Source organism: Leptodactylus fuscus, chromosome 3 (genome assembly GCF_031893055.1).
Source record: "Leptodactylus fuscus isolate aLepFus1 chromosome 3, aLepFus1.hap2, whole genome shotgun sequence".
Classification (NCBI taxonomy): domain Eukaryota; kingdom Metazoa; phylum Chordata; class Amphibia; order Anura; family Leptodactylidae; genus Leptodactylus; species Leptodactylus fuscus.
The window spans coordinates 75,203,235-75,227,636 of NC_134267.1; the positions used below are offsets into that span (position 1 = coordinate 75,203,235).

General features: G+C 45.2%; 1 protein-coding gene across 2 annotated transcripts in view; it reads left to right on the top strand.

Annotated features, from left to right (window-relative positions):
- FMN2 (formin 2) overlaps positions 1-24,402 on the top strand; it is a 241,998-nt gene that overhangs the window by 144,342 nt on the left and 73,254 nt on the right. For both annotated transcript variants that reach the window (XM_075267760.1, XM_075267761.1), the window contains exon 9: positions 3,476-3,567. In XM_075267760.1, the coding sequence (XP_075123861.1) occupies positions 3,476-3,567 (92 nt within the window). The remainder of the gene's footprint in view (positions 1-3,475; positions 3,568-24,402) is intronic.

Genomic DNA, 24,402 nt, shown 5'->3' on the forward strand with positions numbered 1-24,402 from the left:
TCAAACTGGCATCACATCTAACTGACTCTGCCTATTACCCTGTGCCTGGGAGTTCTGGTGCCTATAAGGTCACCGTGACAGTCCAGCTTCCTGCATGGTTCTCCCAGGATGGTCACACAAATACTTGCCTAGATTTTCGAAAGGCTATTTCACACATACCTTTTGTATGTTAATCGCTTCAGTAGTTTTTGAATGAGCCCGTTTTTATTGATATGCTAATTAGCGTCCAGCATGCACCCCGGAAGTCTCAGCAACTGCTGCTGCTGACTCATCTCCCTGCTCTCACACATACACAGCAGAGACAGTGCTCGCTGAGAATAAAAACGGGCTCATTCAAAAACTACTGTGGCGATTAACATACAAAAGGTATGTGTAACAGCCTTTCTAAAGTCTATGCAAGTATGTGCTTGGTTAAAAATGACTTTTCCCAATGATAGAGCCCTTTTAATCAGATTGTATGTGGTTGAACAGTCTAGAGAACTGGTGCAACTTGGAATCTTGGAGTCATAAACACTGGCATCAGTATTGAGATGGCAGCTGCCATCTGGCCCATAAGCCAAGGAGACCCACAGATTACCCTAACCACACTAAGGTTGATTAAACTCCTTAGCACCCATAACTATCACTATCAAGAATTTGCTATAGGGATGAGGTAGGGGGCCCCAGACAAATGATTGCACCAGGGCCCACAAGACTTTAGTTATGTCTCTGGCTCCTGAGTCAGACATCTATGCATTCTGGCTTTCATACATTTTAAATTTAAAGGTAGCGTCTCATGAAGATATCCATGCATATCATATGGATGTCATAAAGGAAGATGTTCTCCACTTCAAGACCATCCTCTATCTATTAAAGAGTATAAATACCCAAAATGTTCTCATAAAATTAGCAGTTTGCTGTGTCAGCTCAGCCTTATCCAGGATGTAATTAGGAGAACAGTGCACTCTGTACGCCACCCTATAGAGGGCAGCATCCTTAACATCATGAATGACTCAGTTATAAAGTCTTTTTAATCATAATGTGGATTTAATAGCCAAATCAGTATTTCTGTCCCAGGAGGAACAGATTCCCAGCTATGGACAGCGCTGTTTCGGCCTATTGGGCTATCCTCAGCATAGCAGAGGGATACTGATTTGGCAGAGTGAGAGACTATAGACCAGGGTCAGGGGACAATCGTACACATCAGGGAGAGTGTTTGCCTATATAGGCAGTACGGAGACTTACAAGTCATTCCTGCTCCGCTAGGGATTCTGGGTAAAAAATATGCAAATCTATTCTCCAGGATGTAATTAGGAGAACAGTGCACTCTGTACGCCTCCCTATAGAGGGCAGCATCCTTAACATCATGAATGACTCAGTTATAAAGTCTTTTTAATCACAATGTGGATTTAATTGACAAATCAGTATTTCTGACTTACAAGTCATTCTAGGGATTCTGGGTAAAAAATATGCAAATCTATTCTCCAGGATGTAATTAGGAGAACAGTGCACTCTGTACGCCACCCTATAGAGGGCAGCATCCTTAACATCATGAATGACTCAGTTAAAAAGTCTTTTTAATCATAATGTGGATTTAATTGCCAAATCAGTATTTCTGTCCCAAAAGGAACAGATTCCCAGCTATGGACAGCGCTGTTTAAGGGCCTATTCACACGGAGTAAAATGGCGTGTAATTTGGAGTGTAACTTTTACATGTGTAAAAAATTTACATGTGTATTTTGGAGTGTTTTATTTACATGTGGCGTTTCAGTAGCGTTTACGAGCGTTTTTTGGAGCATTTACACATGTAAAAAAAAGCTTCCATAAACGCTCCAAAAAACGCTCCGTAAAAGCTACTGAAATGCCACGTGTAAAAAAAACACTCCAAAATACACATGTAAAAATTACACTCCAAATTACACGCCATTTTACTCCGTGTGAATAGGCCCTTTATTGGGCCATCCTCAGCATAGCGTACGGATACTGATTCGGCAGAGTGAGAGACTATAGACCAGGGTCAGGGGACAATCGTACACGATTGTCCCCTGACCCAGCTCAGCCTTAAACAGACTGAAAGTGATAGGGCAACTTCAATTAAATAAAATATATCTTTAACCCCTTCCCGACATGCGCCGTAATAGTACGGCGCATGTCGGGTCTGTAACTATGGCGACCGCCCGGGAGCCGGGCGGCCGCCATAGCCGCCGGGTGTCTACTGCTTTAAGCAGTAGACAACCGGCTCTCATGCCTCCGATCAGTCCCCGGACTGATCGGAGGCATTAACCCCTCCGGCGCCGCGGTCAAAGGCGCCGGAGGCGCCATTTTCCCGGCGGCGCATGGGCGCCGCCATTTTGCCTGGGATCGCCGGCTCCTGCAGCATGCTCCAGGGCTGACGTCCCATTGCCATGACAGCCGGGAGCCTGTATTAGGCTCCCAGGCTTGTCTGCAAATCCTCTCTTTTGCAGGCTGGTCTATGCAGCCTGCAAAAGAAAGGATGATTTTTTGCAATGCATTGCAATGCATTAGCATTGTAATGCATTGCATTAGTGATCAGACCCCCTGGGGTTCAACACCCCTAGGGAGTCTAATAAATGCAAAAAATAAAAATAAAAAAAAAAGTAAAAAATAAAAATATAAAAAAATATAAAAAGTATTAAAAGTTCAAATCACCCCCCTTTCCCTAGAACACATATAAAAGTAGTTAGAAACTGTGAAACATATACATGTTAGCTATCCCCACGTCCAAAATCGCCCGCTCTACAAATCTATAAAAATATTTTTCCTGTTCGGTAAACGCCGTATCGGGAAAAATAGTCGAAAGTGCCAAACCACCGTTTTTTCACTGTTTTGATTCTGATAAAAATTTGAATAAAAAGTGATCAAAGCAATAACATGTCCCGAAAATGGTAGAACTAAAAAGTACACCCGGCCCCGCAAAAAAAGACGCCCTATGCATCCCCGTACACTTAAGTATAAAAAAGTTACGGCCATCAGAATATGGCGACTTTTAGAAAAAAAAATTTTTAACACAGTTTTGGAATTTTTTTTAGGGGTCAAAATGTAAATAAAACCATATAAATTTGGTATCCCTGGAACTGTACCGAAACACAGAATATAGGGGACATGTAATTTTGGCTGCACAGTGAACGCCGTAAAACCAAAGCCCGTAAGAAAGTCGCAGAAATGCATTTTTTCTTCAAATCCACCCCATTCTGAATTTTTTTCCTGCTTCCCAGTACATTATATAGAATAATTAATGGTGGCATCATGAAGAAAAATTTGTCCCGCAAAAATTAAGACCTCATATGGCTCTGGGAGCGGAGAAATAAAAAAGTTATGGGGTAAACCCTCCCAGAGGAGGGGAGTCAAAAACGAAAAACGAAAATCAAAAAATGCCATCGGTGGGAAGGGGTTAAAGAAATATATCATTTTGTAACTGTGAATAAAAACAAGTATTTCATGTTTATGCTTACATTACATTTGCTTACTTTTGAAGAGAGCTGTACCAGAAGAACAGGAGAAAATTGAAAAACACGTCAAGACTTCAAAAAATAAGGATGGTTCAAAACCCTTGGACAAACCCGAGCAGTAAGTGTTACTTCAAAAAGTAAAATTGGCTGAAGGTAATTTAATCAAACATTGATGACAGTGGTCAATCTCTATAATACAGGTGTATAGGTGTATAGTGCAGGTGTCACCTTATAAATCACTGTACAGAGGTCTTTTTTCCGTTTTTCTGAAATATCATTACTTCTAAACCTCTGCTGGGATAAGAATTCATGGCAGATTTTAGGTCCCATGAATAGTTCCTAAACTGGTCAAATAAGAGTGACATATTTTATGCCATCAATTTTATCTTAGAGGACCTATCAACACCTCTTCTAACTCTGTGCATCCTTCAATGGAGACAATCCACTGATACTGATACAGATAATTTTTTTTTCCTCTAGCCCCTATTTACCAATTGGTGTTAGTTCAGGACCCTATATGCCAAGTAGCCTTTTCACTGTGATTGCTTCTGGGCAGTGTGAGAGGGGCGCTGTTGCCCCGTGTTGCCCCGACTTTTATTATTTTTATGGGCAAAGATGATACAAAAAACAGCAATTCAATATTGTTTTTGGGCTTTATTTTTTCAATGTTCCACATGTGGTATCAATGACATGGACATGGTATTCTACATATCATTTCAACTACAGCAATATCAGATTTATATGGTTTTTATGTTTACTACTACTGTCAGTGACATAACTAAAGTCTTGTGGGTCCCCGTGAAAACTTTTTCCAGTGCCCCCTGAGATCCGTCTTGATAGTCAACATTGTCAATCATACAGTGACCATGTCAATGTTAAATAAAAATTCTCCCAGATAATCAACACAGTTCAACAGTCAGTTCAACAAATCCTAGACATCCTACTTAACCTGAAAGATCTTCTTTTTCCATGCTAAATGAAACCAGAGTGATAAACTTTGATAAACTTTGATTTCTATTCTGGCGTATGTGACCTGTTTTATCTTAAAGGTCTTTGTTTTGTTTTTGTACTAGGACAGCATACAACTCGTAAGATGTCTCCACACTGAATGGATATTATTACACTTCAATATTATCTGGTTATTCCTGGTCACACTGATAGCAGGTTAATTAATTATGCCACTGAATTCAGTGGCATACCTTCAATGTAACTGGGAGTAACCCAGGTCATATAGCTAGTACAGGAACTCTTCTCTTTCCCTGTCGTCCCACCAGCGGCACAATATGGGGTATTTTCTGCCCCTGTGTGCTGGTAGAACAGGCGGAATTTTTAATTAGCCAAGTTAAACACCTGGCACCAAACCCCTCCCTTTGTGTGTTTTTTTCTGTCCTGTGTGGGGATGACTTGGTTTCTTCCTAGAGGGATCAGGTCTGTGACTTACCTGGTCCTGTAGTCCCTTGTCATCTTGGCTTCTTCTTCTTGTTCCTCCTTCCCTCCCTCCTTCCATTTTAATGGCAAGTTTGAGTACTATTGTGAGAGGATCCTCGTCGCTCGCCTGCAGAAACGCTGCCGGCTGCAGAGGTCCTGCACTTCTAGTGAGTGCGAGCCAGTGGATTGGAGAAGGGTCGTGGCTGTGGCTGGGAGGCGGAACCCTTGTGTCAAGGCTCAGTTGCAGGGAGGAGGATAATCACGGCCGCACACTTCCGCACACTTCTGATGCGGCCCTCACTTCCGGTCGCGGCAGCGGCCGCCAGAAAAAGGAATTTAAATTCTGTTTTAATCATTTTTCTTGCCGGTAAGGCAGGGGGGATGTAGGGGACAAAACCCCCCTTCTTTTTCTTCCCTGAACGTTGGAGGAGCTGTGCGGGAGGGGTCACCTCTGGCCCCGCCCATTTTTTTTTCTGGTGGGGCTCCTAGTCTATGTTCCAAAAGACTACGGTCAACTTTCTGCTGTTATTTTGATTGCTTCTTGCTGTCGCCAGTTCTGACGCTTGCTCAGACCCTACATCCTGGTAAGAAATCAGTTTACTATGTTATTTGGGTTTCTACTCCCTATTACCCAGTAAAATTTGGCCTTAGGTGTCTGTAGCGGTCGCTACTTGTTGCCACTATGTCCTCCTCCACCACTCCTCCAGGTGCTCAGGAGAGAAGGAAGTCCTCCGCAAAGAGGAAACATTTCGCTTGCCGGAATTGTGACATCCCTCTCCTGGACGGTGAGCTTAAACAGGGGTTTATACTGTGTGGTCCTGTTCCCAGTGGGATGCTGATAGACCTTTGTGTTCCCAGGATAATAATAATAATACGGATACGATTGGTCTCGCTACCACACTTGCAGAGCCCCCCCCGAGGAACACTCCCCTAGAGACATAGTGGTGTGGGTTAAGGAATGGTATATGGTGAGTACGGTACAGAAGAATAAGTAGAAAGGTGGTTTCCTCACTTCTGGTAAGCTCTTCCTCCTTTCTTTTAGGGACATCCGTACCTCTATCACCCAGCTCTCCAAGACACAGCGTACTGAGAGGCACTCTGCTTCTCTTCCCTCCCTGGAAAATTTGCAGGTCAAGGATGACTCCTGCCCCTCTGAGGTGCAGTCGAGCGTTACCAGCAAGGCCATTTTTCAATGGGATGAAACATCAACCTTGCTGAAGGCCATCCAGTCAGGGGGCCAGGATGGAATTGGTGAAGCCTCCGCATCTACCTCTGGGGGGCAGAGGGCCTTCCATGTAGACACTGCTTTATCTGGAGTCATGGAGCAGGAATGGAAATTCCCAGAGAAAGTGCATGTTGCCTCCAGGGTATTCAAGAATTTATTCCCTGTTGACGCGGCCCAACTCGACCGCTGGGGTCCACCACCCAAGGTGGACCTTGCTGTGGCGAAGCTGTCCCATCGTATCATCGTCCCCTTGGTGGACAGGTCCAACCTTCAAGATCTGTTGGACAGGAGGATTGACTATACCCTGAAGAAGGCATATTCCACCGCATCGGCGCAGTCGGCTGTGGCGATTTCATCGGCCAAGACTTCGGATTTTCTCCATGCCCGCCTAGCGCAACTGGAGCAGAATATCGATGCAGGGGTGGGTAGAGACGAGATACTGGCCTCCATGGCTTCCATCCACCTGGCAGCTGACTTCCTGGGGGAAGCTTCAAGGCAGCAATTAAGATGTTCTTCCAAGACGATGACCCAGACAACGGCTGCAAGAAGACCCCAATGGCTCAGCAAGGGGTCGGGGGGCCTCTCCCAGAGCTCAACCTCAGAGAAGATCCAGGTTCCAATCTAGAGGCTCAGGCCAGGGGCGCGCTAGGGAGGAGCCAAAAAGAAAACCAACCTTTTAAAGGTACACCGCTCTCTGTGGCCGAACATCCTGTAGGAGGCCATCTTGTTCACTTTGCCACCATGAGGAGTCAACATATTGGAGATCCTTGGGTTTTGTGGGTGGTGAATCAGGCTATGCCCTGGAGTTCAATCACTACCCCCGCGACCAGTTCATCACTACCCGCGTCTTGCCTGCTGCCCAGCATAACATCTTCGAGGCAGCCTTCCTGGAATATAGGGCGAAAGGGGCCCTGGAGAGGGTCCCCCCTCAAGAAAGAGGCCACGGTGTCTATTCTCCTGTTTTCCTTGTCCCCAAACCATCCAGGGACTGGAGGAGATAGGCATGTGTAGGTAAGCGTCCTTGAGATCCAGGGTTGCCATCACCTCGTCCTGTTGAAGAAAGGATGTCACAGAATCTATAGTTTCCATCCGGAAAGGTTTTCTTTTTAAGAACCAGTTGAGAAATCTTAAGTCTATTATCAAATAGACCATCTTCATCGAGGATAGAGTTCAATTGAGGTACCTCCTGGGATTTAGTCCCAAGGTTCCCTCTGTCTCCAACAGGTGCCAGTTGGTTACATTGACCCATCCTCCGCTTCGGCAGAAGAGGTTAAGTGGCACTCTTTGGACCTATCAAGATGTTTGAGAATTTACATAGAACGCACTCGCTCTTTTAGGAGAGCTGAGAATCTGCTAATGAATTTCTTGGGAAGGTTAAAGGGGTTAGGTGCTTCTAAACCAACTATATCTAGGTGGGTGAAGGAGGCTATTAAGATTTCTTTTGTCTCCCAGAATCTACTTCCACCTGCCTTCCTAAGGGCTCACTCCACGAGGGCAGTGTCAATCTCTTTGGCAGAAAGATGCACTTTGCCTCTGGAGCAGGTTTGCGCGGCTGCAGCATGGAGCTCAGCCTCCACCTTTGTGAGGCACTATAGGCTGTCTAGCCGGGCTGTGGAGGCCTCTGTGTTCAGCCTTACAGTATTGACCTCGATTGAGCACCAAGACCCGCCCTAAGGGGGGGTGATTACTTTCTATCTCCCCATATTGTGCCACTGGTGGGACGACAGGGAACAATGGGTTATGTAGATAACTAGAGATGAGCGAACAGTGTTCTATCGAACTCATGTTCGATCGGATATTAGGCTGTTCGGCATGTTCGAATCGAATCGAACACCGCGTGGTAAAGTGCGCCATTACTCGATTCCCCTCCCACCTTCCCTGGCGCCTTTTTTGCTCCAATAACAGCGCAGGGTAGGTGGGACAGGAACTACGACACCGGTGACGTTGAAAAAAGTAGGCAAAACCCATTGGCTGCCGAAAACATGTGACCTCTAATTTAAAAGAACAGCGACGCCCAGCTTCGCGTCATTCTGAGCTTGCAATTCACCGGGGATGGAGGTTTCCGTCCAGTTAGCTAGGGCTTAGATTCTGGGTAGACAGGGACAGGCTAGGATAGGAAGGAGAAGACAACCAACAGCTCTTATAAGAGCTAAATTCCAGGGAGAAGCTTGTCAGTGTAACGTGGCACTGACGGGCTCAATCGCCGCAACCCAGCTTTCCGCGGATCCTGAATGGAATACACTGACAGTGTATTCCCGTATACCCGATATATACCCCCGATACCCGTTCCAACGGTGTGCCCCCCCACCTTCACCCCAGAAATACCCTGCAAGTCCCCTAGCAATAGAATTGGGGCTATATACACCCACTATTTTTGCTACTGCCATATAGTGCCATTGTCTGACTGGGAATTCAAAGAATATATTGGGGTTACATATCACTTCAATTCCAGGGAGAAGCTTGTCAGTGTAACGTGGCACTGACGGGCTCAATCGCCGCAACCCAGCTTTCCCAGGATCCTGAATGGAACACACTGACAGTGTATTCCCGTATACCCCATATATACACCCCAAATCCCCGTTCCAACGGTGTGCCCCCCCACCTTCACCTCAGAAATACCCTGCAAGTCCCCTAGCAATAGAATTGGAGCTATATACACCCACAATTTTTGCTACTGGTATATAGTGCCATTGTCTCACTGGGAATTCAAAGAATATATTGGGGTTACGTGCACCCACAATTTTTGCTACTGGTATATAGTGCCATTGTCTGACTGGGAATTCAAAGAATATATTGGGGTTATGTGCACCCACAATTTTTGCTACTGGTATATAGTGCCATTGTCTGACTGGGAATTCAAAGAATATAATGGGGTTACGTGCACCCACAATTTTTGCTACTGCTATATAGTGCCAGTTTCTGACTGGTAATTCAAAGAATATATTGGGGTTACGTGCACCCACAATTTTTGCTACTGGTATATAGTGCCATTGTCTGACTGGGAATTCAAAGAATATATTGGGGTTACATGCACCCACAATTTTTGCTACTGGTATATAGTGCCATATAGAAATAAATTTCCTGCACTCAAATTAATGCTTCCAAAATATTGTGAACTTTTATTAACATCCGACAAAAACGTTTCGGTCTTATATAGACCTTCTTCAGTTTGTCTTAAAAATACAAAAGGAAATAACAAAATATAAGTGATTCCATCTCATAAATATAGTACAAATAATATACAAATAACATACAGACAATAGTACACAACAAGGTAATCAATGGTGTTAGATATATAGCCCAAAAGGTATAGGGTTTATAAGACATGTGCATATCTGGGTAACACCATAAAATGAGCAGACAATAGTAGAGCATGCATAAACAGGTGAAGTAGGTGTATTCAACAAGATGATATACTGCCAAACCGAATAGGATATGTCGCCGTGCTTCTACTGAGGAATGGTGCCCAGCTTACTAGACAAAATGTTATGTCCTATGAATACATTGGTATCACAAATCCTGTACAATCTTACCGGTGGGGTATAGTGGAAAGTGGAAGCTTCTGAAAGGGTCCAGGTCAGAGGGTGCAGTAGAGGTATGAGAGTGTGGGGTTAAAAGGGATTTTTGGTGCCAAGAGCCATCAGACCGGGAGCCCCGCCCCTAAAGGGGGCGTGGCCCCAAGCCAAAGGACCCTCGGCGCCCCCCCACAATGTCTAATCAGCTAAGGGGGACAAGGAGGAGAAGGAGGATGGCGTTGGTGGTATAGAGGGCAGACACAGGTTTCCCTGTGTCCGCAGCGTTATTAGCCGCCCCGTGGAGTGTGGAAGTCGGGCACTTCCGGTTCGCGTGTGCCGCGACCGGAAGTTATGCGTTCCACTGTGGAACGCACAAGGAAGACGGGCACTTCCGGCTCGCATGTGCCGCGGCCGGAAGTTATGCGTTCCACAGTGGAACGCATCGGGGGAAGTATGTTGTTCGGCTAAGATAGCCGATAATAGGAGAGTGCAGGCAAGTCTACATAGGAAGAACTAATGGAGTAAATCACAGGAAAGAAGAAAGGAAGGAGAAAATATAATAAAAATGGAAAATAAAGAATAAAAAATAAAAAATAAAAAACAAGGACAGGTGTATAATGGAATGACCATGCGTTCCAGGCTGGAACACATGGAGGAATTAAAGGGACATGTGTATATAAAAGGAAAAAGGAAAAAAAGGGGAAAAAAAAGGGGAAAAAAAGGGGGAAAAAAATCTAAATAAGAAAAAAGGAGAAAAATGAGAAAAAAAGGAAGAAAAAAGTGAAGAAATAATGGGGAAAAAAGGGGAAAAATCAGAAGAGAGGGGGGAAAAAAAAGGGGGGTGCTAAGGGGAGGGGGGGAGAAGGAAAAAAGAAAAAAGAGGTGAGGGAGGGGAAAGGGGGAACGAAAGGAAAAAAGAAAAAAAGAAAAAAAGAAAAAAAGTGGGTAAGGGGCAGCGAACTACCCCTTGTAAGAAGACACCGGTAAGTATTGCCCGGGCACCATAATTTTCCTCCTAGGTCATAATCGATTCTGCAGAGAAAGAAAAATAGATTTTAGTAATCAAATAAAGAGTCTAAGCAAAGACTTAACAAAAACTCCTGATGTCATAATCGCGGTTCAGTCCGCGAGGCTCTAGTGTTTGGAATTTGTGAATCCAAAAAGCCTCTCTGAGTTTTAATGTTTTAATTCTGTCACCCCCTCGTCTGGCCTTGGGTATATGTTCTATGACCTGGAATTTTAACTGAGAAATGGTGTGTTTGGCTTGGTGGAAGTGGTAGGGAATTGGTAATAACAAATTTTTAGTTCGTATGGTACTCTTATGTTGAGAGATACGGTCACGAATGGCCTGTGTCGTTTCTCCAATATACGCTAAACCACATGGGCATTTAATCATGTAGACTACAAAATTAGTGTCGCAACTAAAGTAGTCTTTAATAGGAAACTTCCTACCTGTGTGTGGATGTGTAAGATGGTCACCTTTCTGAATGTTATTGCATTGTGGGCAATGTAAACAAGGAAATGTACCATTTTTGCGGGTATTGAGAAATGTTTGTCGTGGTTGTCTAGTACTTGAGCCTAAGTCTGCTTTGACTAATTTGTTGCGTAAATTGGCGGCTCTCCTGAAACATGGAAGGAAAGGTTGCGTGAAAGATGGAATATCAGGATAACCTTTTTGTAATAACGGCCAATGGGTACGGATAATTCTGTGGACCTTGTAAGTAAACGGATGAAATGTATGGATAAAGGGGATACGCTTTGAGTTATCATAGTGTGTTCTGGGGGTATGATTTCTGTTCAAAGTAGTGATTTTTGATGGGTATCCTCTCTCGGTGAATTTAGATTGTGTTTCTAGTAACCTTTGTTCCCTGAGTGAGCTGTCAGACACAATGCGCGAGACCCTTTGGTATTGGGACCATGGAAGAGATCTTTTAGTTGCTGGGGGGTGGTAACTAGAATAGTGTAATAAGCTATTACGGTCTGTAGCTTTAGTGAATAAGTCAGTTTGAAGAGAGCCATCAAATTGTTTAATCACTGTGGTGTCTAAGAAATCAATTTGCTGTGTATTATGGTGTATGGTGAACTGTAGTTCATCCCATACTGAGTTCAAAAAAGAGTGAAAGTGGAGGAGGGTGTCCAATGGGCCCTCCCATATGCAGAAAACGTCATCGATGAACCTTTTCCAACATAAACAATGTTGTTGAAACAAAATGTTGTTGTAAATGTATTTCTCTTCGAAGAATGACATATACGCGTTTGCATATGGGGGGGCCACATTGGACCCCATAGCGGTACCCTGTACCTGTAGGAAGAAATCATCACGGAACATAAAGAAATTGTTAGTCAAAACCAGTTCTAAAGCAGTCATGCAGAATTCTATTGTGGCTGGAGATTTATTGGAATTTTCTAGTAATGTACGAGTGGCCTCAATACCTTTCTGATGTATTATTGAAGTATATAGGCTGTTGACGTCAAACGTCACCAGCCAACAATCCTGTCCTAGTTTGGGTAGGGTCTTAATATGGTTTAGGAAGTCTCCTGTGTCTAATAAAAAAGATTTAGTTTTTTTGACTAATGGAGTGAGTATTCTCTCCAATACAATGGCCAGGGGTGACAGGACCGAATCCGTTGATGCTACGATTGGCCTCCCCGGGGGGTTTTCCAATCGTTTATGTATTTTGGGAAGTACATAAAAGACAGGAATGATGGGATATTTTTTAAGGAGAAATTCATGTGTCTTGGAATCAATGATCTTTCTTTCCAAAAACATGTCCATAATAGTCTTGATCTTATTCATAATGGATAGGGTAGGGTTACCTGGTAATTTCTGGTAGATTTTGGTATCAGTGAGCTGAGATTCAATCTCCTGAATATAAGCTCTTTTATCCCATATCACTATTGCCCCACCCTTATCTGCGGGTTTAATTATTACGTCCTTATCCTCCATAAGGGTTTTGAGGGATGTTTGTTCTTCTGGGGTCAGGTTGGGAGGATTGAACCAGGTACCTCTCTCTATATTAGTGCAAAGGGCCCTAATATCTTTCTTAACCAGGTCCACAAATGCTTCTAACGCATGTGAGCCTCTTGGGGGAATATAAGTACTCTTATTCCTCAATCCGAGGGTAGTGACGCTCACAGGAGTAGTATCCTGTGAGGTATCTGGAATAGAGGCTACTTCGTCCTTGTGAAAATGGGCTTTCAAGCGTATATTCCTAAAGAAACGCTCAAGATCCATTTCAAGTTGGAAGGAATTAAACTTGTAAGCAGGACAGAAGGACAAGCCTTTCTGAAGTAATTTAAGTTGGGAGGGTGATAAGTTCTTGGAGGAAATGTTCACTAAAAGTGGTGTTGTATTACCTGTGAGCGAGTTGTCATCCGTGTTTGATCGTCCTCTCCTGCATTGGCCACCCCTCCTTGTCTTCTTCCTCTGGGTGGTCTTGAATTCCGTCCTAAAAAAGTGGATGGTCCGGAACGATTTCCAGATAGGTCGCTCTCCGAACCTGAATTTGAAGAGTAGCCATGGAAACGGGGACCTCTTCTGTGGAATCTTGAGGAGTTGAGTGTATCCTGCCATTTGTAGACCCGGTTGGTGGTATAATCCTCGGCGTCCCGTAGAAATTTATTCCTTTTTTTCTTCTCCTGTTCCTGTCTGTAGGTAGATAGGGTAGAATCTACTTTATTTTTAAGTGTGGAGAAATCCGTTTCAGAGAGGGTGGATCTCAGTTGTGACTCAATACTTTTAATTTTTTCTTGTTGTTGAGTAATGGATTTTTGAAGGTAGTCAACTGTTAAGGTCATCAAGTCCAAAGAGCATTTGTTCAGAATTTGCTCAAACAATGAGCAATACTCCGTATTGTCGCTGAAAATGGTGGGTCGAAGATGTGACCGTAGGCCCCTAGGGATTCTCTGTGTCTTGAGGTATTCTATGAGGGTCACACAGTGTAACTCGTGATTTAAGAGGGCTTTAGAGGCCTTTTCATAATCCCTGGAGCGTAATTCAGTGGGAGCAATATGTAAAAATCCACCTGATGTGGTTGTTCCACCAAGCCAAACACACCATTTCTCAGTTAAAATTCCAGGTCATAGAACATATACCCAAGGCCAGACGAGGGGGTGACAGAATTAAAACATTAAAACTCAGAGAGGCTTTTTGGATTCACAAATTCCAAACACTAGAGCCTCGCGGACTGAACCGCGATTATGACATCAGGAGTTTTTGTTAAGTCTTTGCTTAGACTCTTTATTTGATTACTAAAATCTATTTTTCTTTCTCTGCAGAATCGATTATGACCTAGGAGGAAAATTATGGTGCCCGGGCAATACTTACCGGTGTCTTCTTACAAGGGGTAGTTCGCTGCCCCTTACCCACTTTTTTTCTTTTTTTCTTTTTTCCTTTCGTTCCCCCTTTCCCCTCCCTCACCTCTTTTTTCTTTTTTCCTTCTCCCCCCCTCCCCTTAGTACCCCCCTTTTTTTTCCCCCCTCTCTTCTGATTTTTCCCCTTTTTTCCCCATTATTTCTTCACTTTTTTCTTCCTTTTTTTCTCATTTTTCTCCTTTTTTCTTATTTAGATTTTTTTCCCCCTTTTTTTCCCCTTTTTTTCCTTTTTCCTTTTATATACACATGTCCCTTTAATTCCTCCATGTGTTCCAGCCTGGAACGCATGGTCATTCCATTATACACCTGTCCTTGTTTTTTATTTTTTATTTTTTATTCTTTATTTTCCATTTTTATTATATTTTCTCCTTCCTTTCTTCTTTCCTGTGATTTACTCCATTAGTTCTTCCTATGTAGACTTGCCTGCACTCTCCTATTATCGGCTATCTTAGCCGAACAACATACTTCCCCCGATGCGTTCCACTGTGGAACGCATAACTTCCGGCCGCGGCACATGTGAGCCGGAAGTGCCCGTCTTCCTTGTGCGTTCCACAGTGGAACGCATAACTTCCGGTCGCGGCACACGCGAACCGGAAGTGCCCGACTTCCACACTCCACGGGGCGGCTAATAACGCTGCGGACACAGGGAAACCTGTGTCTGCCCTCTATACCACCAACGCCATCCTCCTTCTCCTCCTTCTCCCCCTTAGCTGATTAGACATTGTGGGGGGGCGCCGAGGGTCCTTTGGCTTGGGGCCACGCCCCCTTTAGGGGCGGGGCTCCCGGTCTGATGGCTCTTGGCGCCAAAAATCCCTTTTAACCCCACACTCTCATACCTCTACTGCACCCTCTGACCTGGACCCTTTCAGAAGCTTCCACTTTCCACTATACCCCACCGGTAAGATTGTACAGGATTTGTGATACCAATGTATTCATAGGACATAACATTTTGTCTAGTAAGCTGGGCACCATTCCTCAGTAGAAGCACGGCGACATATCCTATTCGGTTTGGCAGTATATCATCTTGTTGAATACACCTACTTCACCTGTTTATGCATGCTCTACTATTGTCTGCTCATTTTATGGTGTTACCCAGATATGCACATGTCTTATAAACCCTATACCTTTTGGGCTATATATCTAACACCATTGATTACCTTGTTGTGTACTATTGTCTGTATGTTATTTGTATATTATTTGTACTATATTTATGAGATGGAATCACTTATATTTTGTTATTTCCTTTTGTATTTTTAAGACAAACTGAAGAAGGTCTATATAAGACCGAAACGTGTTTGTCGGATGTTAATAAAAGTTCACAATATTTTGGAAGCATTAATTTGAGTGCAGGAAATTTATTTCTATTTTGCTATGGCTATGAGAAGCCTTTTCCTGGCACCAAACTCCTTGACCGAGTGACGGCACATTAAGATTTTAAGGTATATAGTGCCAGTTTCTGACTGGGAATTCAAAGAATATATTGGGGTTATGTGCACCCACAATTTTTGCTACTGGTATATAGTGCCATTGTCTGACTTGGGAATTCAAAGAATATATTGGGGTTACGTGCACCTACAATTTTTGCTACTGGTATATAGTGCCAGTTTCTGACTGGGAATTCAAAGAATATATTGGGGTTATGTGCACCCACAATTTTTGCTACTGGTATATAGTGCCATTGTCTGACTGGGAATTCAAAGAATATATTGGGGTTATGTGCACCCACAATTTTTGCTACTGCTATATAGTGCCAGTTTCTGACTGGGAATTCAAAGAATATATTGGGGTTACGTGCACCCACAATTTTTGCTACTGCTATATAGTGCCAGTTTCTGACTGGGAATTCAAAGAATATATTGGGGTTACGTGCACCCACAATTTTTGCTACTGGTATATAGTGCCATTGTCTGACTGGGAATTCAAAGAATATATTGGGGTTACGTGCACCCACAATTTTTGCTACTGGTATATAGTGCCAGATTCTGACTGGTAATTCAAAGAATATATTGGGGTTACGTGCACCCACAATTTTTGCTACTGGTATATAGTGCCATTGTCTCACTGGGAATTCAAAGAGTATATTGGGGTTACGTGCACCCACAATTTTTGCTACTGGTATATTGTGCCATTGTCTCACTGGGAATTCAAAGAATATATTGGGGTTATGTGCACCCACAATTTTTGCTACTGCTATATAGTGCCAGTTTCTGACTGGGAATTCAAAGAATATATTGGGGTTACGTGCACCCACAATTTTTGCTACTGCTATATAGTGCCAGTTTCTGACTGGGAATTCAAAGAATATATTGGGGTTACGTGCACCCACAATTTTTGCTACTGCTATATAGTGCCATTGTCTGACTGGGAATTCAAAGAATATATTGGGGTTACGTGCACCCACAATTTTTGCTACTGCTATTTAGTGCCATTGTCTCACTGGGAATTCAAAGAATATATTGGGGTTATGTGCACCCACAATTTTTGCTACTGGTATATAGTGCCATTGTCTCACTGGGAATTCAAAGAATATATTGGGGTTACGTGCACCCACAATTTTTGCTACTGGTATATAGTGCCATTGTCTGACTGGGAATTCAAAGAATATATTGGGGTTATGTGCACCCACAATTTTTGCTACTGCTATATAGTGCCAGTTTCTGACTGGGAATTCAAAGAATATATTGGGGTTACGTGCACCCACAATTTTTGCTACTGGTATATAGTGCCATTGTCTCACTGGGAATTCAAAGAATATATTGGGGTTACGTGCACCCACAATTTTTGCTACTGCTATATAGTACCAGTTTCTGACTGGTAATTCAAAGAATATATTGGGGTTACGTGCACCCACAATTTTTGCTACTGGTATATAGTGCCATTGTCTGACTGGGAATTCAAAGAATATATTGGGGTTACGTGCACCCACAATTTTTGCTACTGGTATATAGTGCCATTGTCTGACTGGGAATTCAAAGAATATATTGGGGTTATGTGCACCCACAATTTTTGCTACTGCTATATAGTGCCAGTTTCTGACTGGGAATTCAAAGAATATATTGGGGTTACGTGCACCCACAATTTTTGCTACTGGTATATAGTGCCATTGTCTCACTGGGAATTCAAAGAATATATTGGGGTTACGTGCACCCACAATTTTTGCTACTGCTATATAGTACCAGTTTCTGACTGGTAATTCAAAGAATATATTGGGGTTACGTGCACCCACAATTTTTGCTACTGCTATATAGTGCCATTGTCTGACTGGGAATTCAAAGAATATATTGGGGTTACGTGCACCCACAATTTTTGCTACTGGTATATAGTGCCATTGTCTGACTGGGAATTCAAAGAATATATTGGGGTTACGTGCACCCACAATTTTTGCTACTGCTATATAGTGCCAGTTTCTGACTGGGAATTCAAAGAATATATTGGGGTTACGTGCACCCACAATTTTTGCTACTGGTATATAGTGCCATTGTCTCACTGGGAATTCAAAGAATATATTGGGGTTACGTGCACCCACAATTTTTGCTACTGGTATATAGTGCCAGTTTCTGACTGGTAATTCAAAGAATATATTGGGGTTACGTGCACCCACAATTTTTGCTACTGGTATATAGTGCCATTGTCTGACTGGGAATTCAAAGAATATATTGGGGTTACGTGCACCCACAATTTTTGCTACTGGTATATAGTGCCATTGTCTCACTGGGAATTCAAAGAATATATTGGGGTTATGTGCACCCACAATTTTTGCTACTGCTATATAGTGCCAGTTTCTGACTGGGAATTCAAAGAATATATTGGGGTTACATATCACTTCAATTCCAGGGAGAAGCTTGTCAGTGTAACGTGGCACTGACGGGCTCAATCGCCGCAACCCAGCTTTCCCAGGATCCTGAATGGAACACACTGACAGTGTATTCCCGTATACCCCATATATACACCTCAAATCCCCGTTCCAACGGTGTGCCCCCCCCACCTTCACCTCAGAAATACCCTGCAAGTCCCCTAGCAATAGAATTGGGGCTATATACACCCACAATTTTTGCTACTGGTATATAGTGCCATTGTCTCACTGGGAATTCAAAGAATATATTGGGGTTACGTGCACCCACAATTTTTGCTACTGGTATATAGTGCCAGTTTCTGAGTGGAAATTCCCCAAATAATTTGGGGATTCATTCACCCTACATCTCAGGCTCTTGCCATATTCACCCAGGTTGTCAGTGCTGCACCAGCTCATTCCCAGACAGCTCGGCCCGAAAAACACGTTACCTATATAGAGGATTTGGACAATGAAGACAACATGTTCTAAATCTAATGTCTGCACCTTCTCCAGAATTAAAATAAAGGCAACGTTTAACTTTCAAATAGCACTGCACAAAGGAAGATCTTATCAGCTTGTCTCATGACATGCTACTAAAAAGTGTCATTTGTGTATCTTAATGTAAATATAGTTGTATAAGCTTTTTGGGTTTTAGGCACTGCCAAGTTATTTATTACCACCCGCTCCCTTATAATGATGATGACGCCAAAGTCACTGTGGGTGTTCAGAGCTCACAGCTTTGGTTGACATTTGTCTTGCTCTCTGTCGGTACCAGCTGTCTTTTTGGATACCGTAAAGTTATGTTGACTTTATTAACAGCTATAGAAGCTTTAGCCAGGTTGTGACGGTGTGTAACCCTAACAACACTAAGTGGGATACACATTAATAGTCAGTCTATGTACGCTAAACGTATCACTGAAGTAATTTTTTTTCCCTCTCCCCTAATATAAGAAAGGAACAGACATTAGACCTAGACCGGGGTTCGAGGCTTGTAAAAATCCAGTATTATTTGTTCTTCATGATGTGAAATATGTGTTGAAAAGCAACCCAAGATGAAGTCAGCCATGTGTGCCAGTGTGTTACTTGGCATGCCTTTGCTGGCCCCAACTGTAAGGGTCACTCTCCATTTCCTCCATTTTCCACTCCCCTTCACACCATTTGTGGTGAAGCAATGGGATGCACTGAAGTGCACCCTCTAGCCTCGTGTGGGACAGGGACATCAGATGCCACTCCAACCCCCTCGTCTTCCTCCGCCAGCCAACGGTGCGAAGATGAGAGGAGTGTGCTCTGAATGTTTTCTGCCTAGCAGAGGCTAGTTCTCACTTACGAAAATGGCCCCACTTTGACCTGTATATCAGGCACAATGGTGTAGGTTTCAAAGAAACATGGCACCAACAAGTTGGAAAACGTGGGCCATGCGTGGACCGTGTTTGAGTCTGGCAAGCTCCAGATCTGCTACCAGGTTCCAGCCATTATCACAGGCGCAAAAATGCCAGGCCCCAGGTGTAGCAGGGAAAAAAAATGCCATCTCAGCCAGGATGGCATCCCTGACCTCGGAGGCACTGTGCTGTCTGTCCCCCAAGCTGATCAGTTTCAGCACGGCCTGCTGACATCTCCCCACGCCAGTGTTACAGTGTTTGCCGCTAGTAGCTGGGGTGGAGGTTGAAGCATCGTAGGGTTTCAGTCTACTCCTGCCATGAATTTTGGCCTGGGAGAGGAGATAGGCCACCCCAGTTTGCACCCGGGGACCAGACTCCACCACATTCACCCTGCCTGTCATTAAAGATAAGCACTGCAGCATCCCTGACCACAGGCGCTTGTCCATGTGTCGGTGGTCAAGTGGACCTTGCAGCAAAGCGCAGAGCTCTGGGCCCGACTGATGTTATGGGACACATGCAGGCGCAAGGCAGGGACAGCACACCAAGAGAAGTAGTAACGGCTAGGCCCAGCATAGGGAGGTGCCCCAGCTGCCATCTGCTGATGGAAGGCCTGGGTCTCCAGAAGCATAAACAAACACCAACATCTCCAGGGCCAGCAGTTTATCGATGAGGCTGTTAAAGGCTTGGGCATGGGGGTGGGTTGTGTTGTACTTCTGCCTGCAATGAAAAGCTTGGGAAATGTGGAGTGGCTGGGAAGGGCGCATGAGGGTGAGGGTGAACTCCCCAATGTGTCAGAGATAGGTGTGTAGGTGTCCTTGCATCATATACTTGCAACATATTTGGCTTTGGAAGTTAATTTTGTGCCAAAAAGTGGTTAAGACAGCGATCCCTCAGCTACTCCCGTTACACTGTCTAGTGAAGTAACCATCTGTGGAAGTGGACCACCACTTGTAAGATCCCAAAGGAAGCAGGCAAGAGATGTGCAGTGCAGAAAAAAAGATGAGAAAATAAGTGTAGGCTGTAGAGCACAGAGGGATCGGAGAGGACAGAGCTGGTGTCGGCCAGGTATTCCCACAACATGCGCCTATACTTGTCCCTCCTGGTGACACTAGGCCCCTGAGTGGCAGTAATTTGTCCAGGGGGGCCATTAACGTGTTCCAGACCTAGGAATAAGTCTTCCAACAGGGTAGAGTTTTGCATGCCTTTGCTTCTACCCACTGTTTTTGCTGCTTAGCTTCCCTCCACATCTACACTGCTTTCACCCCTAAACATCACCCCAGTTTATGCCTTTGCTTCTACCCTGTTTTTTTTTGTTGAATTAGCTTCCCTCCACATCTACACTGCTTTAGCCCCTAAACATCACCCCAGTTTATGCCTTTGCTTCTACCCTGTTTTTTTTTGTTGAATTAGCTTCCCTCCACATCTACACTGCTTTAGCCCCTAAACATCACCCCAGTTTATGCCTTTGCTTCTACCCTGTTTTTTTTTTGTTGAATTAGCTTCCCTCCACATCTACACTGCTTTAGCCCCTAAACATCACCCCAGTTTATGCCTTTGCTTCTACCCAGGTTTTTTGTTGATTTAGCTTCCCTCTACATCTACACTGCTTTAGCCCCTAGACATCACCCCTGTCCATGTGGGGTCGGTGGCCTCGTCATCCACCAACTCCTCTTCCAATTGCGCACTGGCCCCTTACTGCAAACCGCACATGACCACAGCTTGCCCTGATGGCAACTGTGTCTCATGATCCCCACTTAGGTCCAGACAAGTCGGTGGCGGGTCCAAAACCCCAAAATTGGAAGGAAATGGCGGATGCTGCAGTATTTCTAACACCTGTTCCTGGTGCTCGGGCCTGGTCTGTGTTGTACCCTGCACCCTGCTTAACGCAGCTGCCATATCCGAAGTTGTGCTGAGCGCATGCTAATGTTTCGTGTCCAGTGCAATGGGTGGGATGGGATTTCACATAAGTCTGCCACCCATGGCCACTCATGGTTGAGCAACTGAGGGATTTGACTTTGACGAACCCGAGGGTTTTGGAGTTGGAACTACATCAAAGGTCTGTGCTGCTCACACACTCTGCTCAACACATGATATGTTTAGTGCCAGCAGTGTGGAGACGTCGCACAACAGCCGTTGTTCCAGCAGGTACAGGCGTTGTAGGAGTGCATAGAGGCTAGCAGCGGCAACTATAGACTTTAAAAACTATCCGCACAAGCGCCACACTTTCACCAGTAGCTCAGGAACATTGGGGTACCTTTTTAAAATGATTAGCAGCAATGAGTTAAAAACGTGGCCCAGGCATGGAATATGTTGCAGGCTGCCAAGCTACAGAGCCGATCCCAGGTTACGGCCATTATCACACATGACAACATGCCTGGGCCCAGGTGCAGTGGCAAAAACCACATTGCCGTCTCATCGAGGATGGCATGACTCACTTTGTAGGCAGTGTGCTGTCTGGCCCCCAAGCTGATGAGCTTCAGCACGGCCCGCTGACGTCTCCCCACACCAGTGTTGCAGCGTTTCCAGCTCGTAGCTGGGGTCAATTTAACAGCGGAGGAGGGTGGTGTTTCAGCCCTCCTCCCAGGAATGTTGTGTGGGGAGACAAGTCAGGCCACCACATTTTGCGACCCGGTCCACGCCTCAACTACATTCAACCACTGTGCCAAAATTGAAAGGTAGCGTCCCTGTCCGCATGCACTTGTCCATTCGTAACTGGTCACGTGGAACTTTAGGGCTAAGCGCTGAATTTAGGGACCGCCTCATGTTTGGGGGAAAGTGCTGGTGTGGACGGCACAGTGCGGTGGCGCAGTAGACACTCTGCCCAAAAAGGGCAGAGTGTCCCCCAGCCGGGATTCCAGCATCTCTTGGGCCAGATTTCTTGAGATGAGGCCGTTGAAGCCTTGGGCATGTGGGTGGGTTGCGCTGTACTTTAGCATGAAATGAAAGGCTTGGGAGATGGGGAGTTGCTGGGAAGAGGCGCATGATGGCGCGGGCAAAAGGAGAAATGGCAGGAAAAGGTGAGGATGAGGGTGAACTCCCCAAAGTGTCAGAGGCAGATGTGGAGGTGTCCTGGCTGCTGGTCTGGACTGCAGCGCCAGCCCTGTCAACAGTGGGAGAGGCAGTGGCCGCCAGGCCAAACGACGATTATCCTGCGCTTGCTCTCACCCACTGAGCCCAGGGCTTGCCTTCCAAATGATGGCACCCGCAAGAGGTGGTGAGATTCCTCTCTGCAGATCTCCAACCCATCTTGGACTTGCAAATTGCACTAAATTTGTCATGTAAATGACATGTATATGATGAGTCTATCCATTGTCTGTTCATTTTGGTGAAAGTCAGCCTGTCAGCTGACAGACAGCTGTGCTTGTCAGTGATGATGCCACCGGCTGCTTGTACCCCCAGTTTTTACTGCTTAGCTTGCCTCCACATCCACACTGCTTTTGCCCCTACACATCACCCCTATCCATGCCTGTGCCTCTAGCCATAAGTCTGCCACCCATGGAAACTCATGGTGCAGAAAGTGAGGGAGCTGACTCTGAGGAACCCTTGGGTTTTGTAGCTGGTACTCCATCAAAGGTCTCTGCTGCTCACACACCCTGCTCAACATACGGTATCTAGGGTTAGAGCGTGTGGTGACCTCGCACAACAGTAGGTGCTTCAGGCAGATGTAGGCGTTGCTGGAGTGTATTGCGGCTAGCTCCAGGTACTGTAGACTTGGGAAAGTGGGTGTCCAAGTGCCGCACTTTCACCCTTAGCTCAGCTAATTTGGGGTATGTTTTTAAAAATCATTGCACCACTACATTGAACACGTGGGCCAGGCATGGAACGTGTTGGAGGCTGGCAAGCTCCAGAGCCCTCCAACAAGACAAAAAAGCCTGGCCCCAGGGGCAGCGGGGATAAACAAATTGCCATCTCATCCAGGATGGCATCCCTGACCTCAGAGGCAGTGTGCTGTCCGTCTCCCAAGCTGATGAGCTTCAGCCCAGCCTGCTGACGTCTCCCCACACCAGTGGTGCAGCGTTTCCAGCTCGTATGCTGGGGTCAATCTAACAGCGGAGGAGGAGGGTGGTGTTACAGCCCTCCTCCCAGGAATGTTGTGTGGGGAGACAAGTCAGTCCACCACATTTTGCGACCCGGTCCATGCCTCAAGTACATTCAACCACTGTGCCAAGATTGAAAGGTAGCGTCCCTGTCCGCATGCACTTGTCCATTCGTAGCTGGTCCGTGGATCTTTTGGGCAAAGCGCTGAACTTAGGGACCGCCTCATGTTTGGGGAAAAGTGCTGGTGTGGACGGCACAGTGAGGTGGCGCAGTAGCCAGCAGGCCCAAAAAGGGCAGAGTGTCCACAAGCTGGGACCCCAACATCTCCTGGGCCAGAATTTTTGAGATGAGGCCGTTGAAGCCTTGGGCATGTGGGTGGGTTGTGCTGTACTTTAGCCTGGAATGAAAGGCCTGGGAGATGGGGAGTCGCATTGCAAAGTGTGTAAACCACACTCAGTTTGTCCTTGACCTATACATTTAGAAATTATCTCCCCCAGCGAGGAACGTGGTCTCGATGGGGGAATTTTTCTAAGGAAGCTAGAAAAGAGGGCATCTTGGGCCTTGCTGGCTCAGGTCTAGCTTCTGTCATGCAGCTGTCTTCTGCCTCTGGACATCCCTTTGCCTCTAGCCACCTTTTTCCCTGCTTAGCTTGCCTCCACATCCACACCGCTTTTGCCCCTAGACATCACCCCAGTCCATGCCTTAGCTTGTACCCCCAGTTTTTGCTGCTTAGCTTGCCTCCACATCCACACTGCTTTTGCCCCTAGACATCACCCCAGTCCATGCCTTAGCTTGTACCCCCAGTTTTTTCTGCTTAGCTTGCCTCCACATCCACACTGCTTTTGCCCCTAGACATCATCCCTATCCATGCCTCTGCCCCTAGCCATAACTCTGCCACCCCTGGAAACTCATGGTGCAGAAACTTTGGGAGCTGACTTTGAGGAATCCTTGGGTTTTGTAGATGGAACTCCATCAAAGGTCTGTGCAGCTCACACACCCTGCTCAAGATATGGTATTGTAGGGTTTCAGCGTGTGTGAATGACGGACAACAGCCTGTGTTTGGACAGATGTAGGCCTTGCTAGAGTGTTTTTAGGCTAGCAGCGACTCCTGTACACTTGCAAAAGTGGGCGCACAAGCGCCGCATTTTCAACAGTAGCTTCG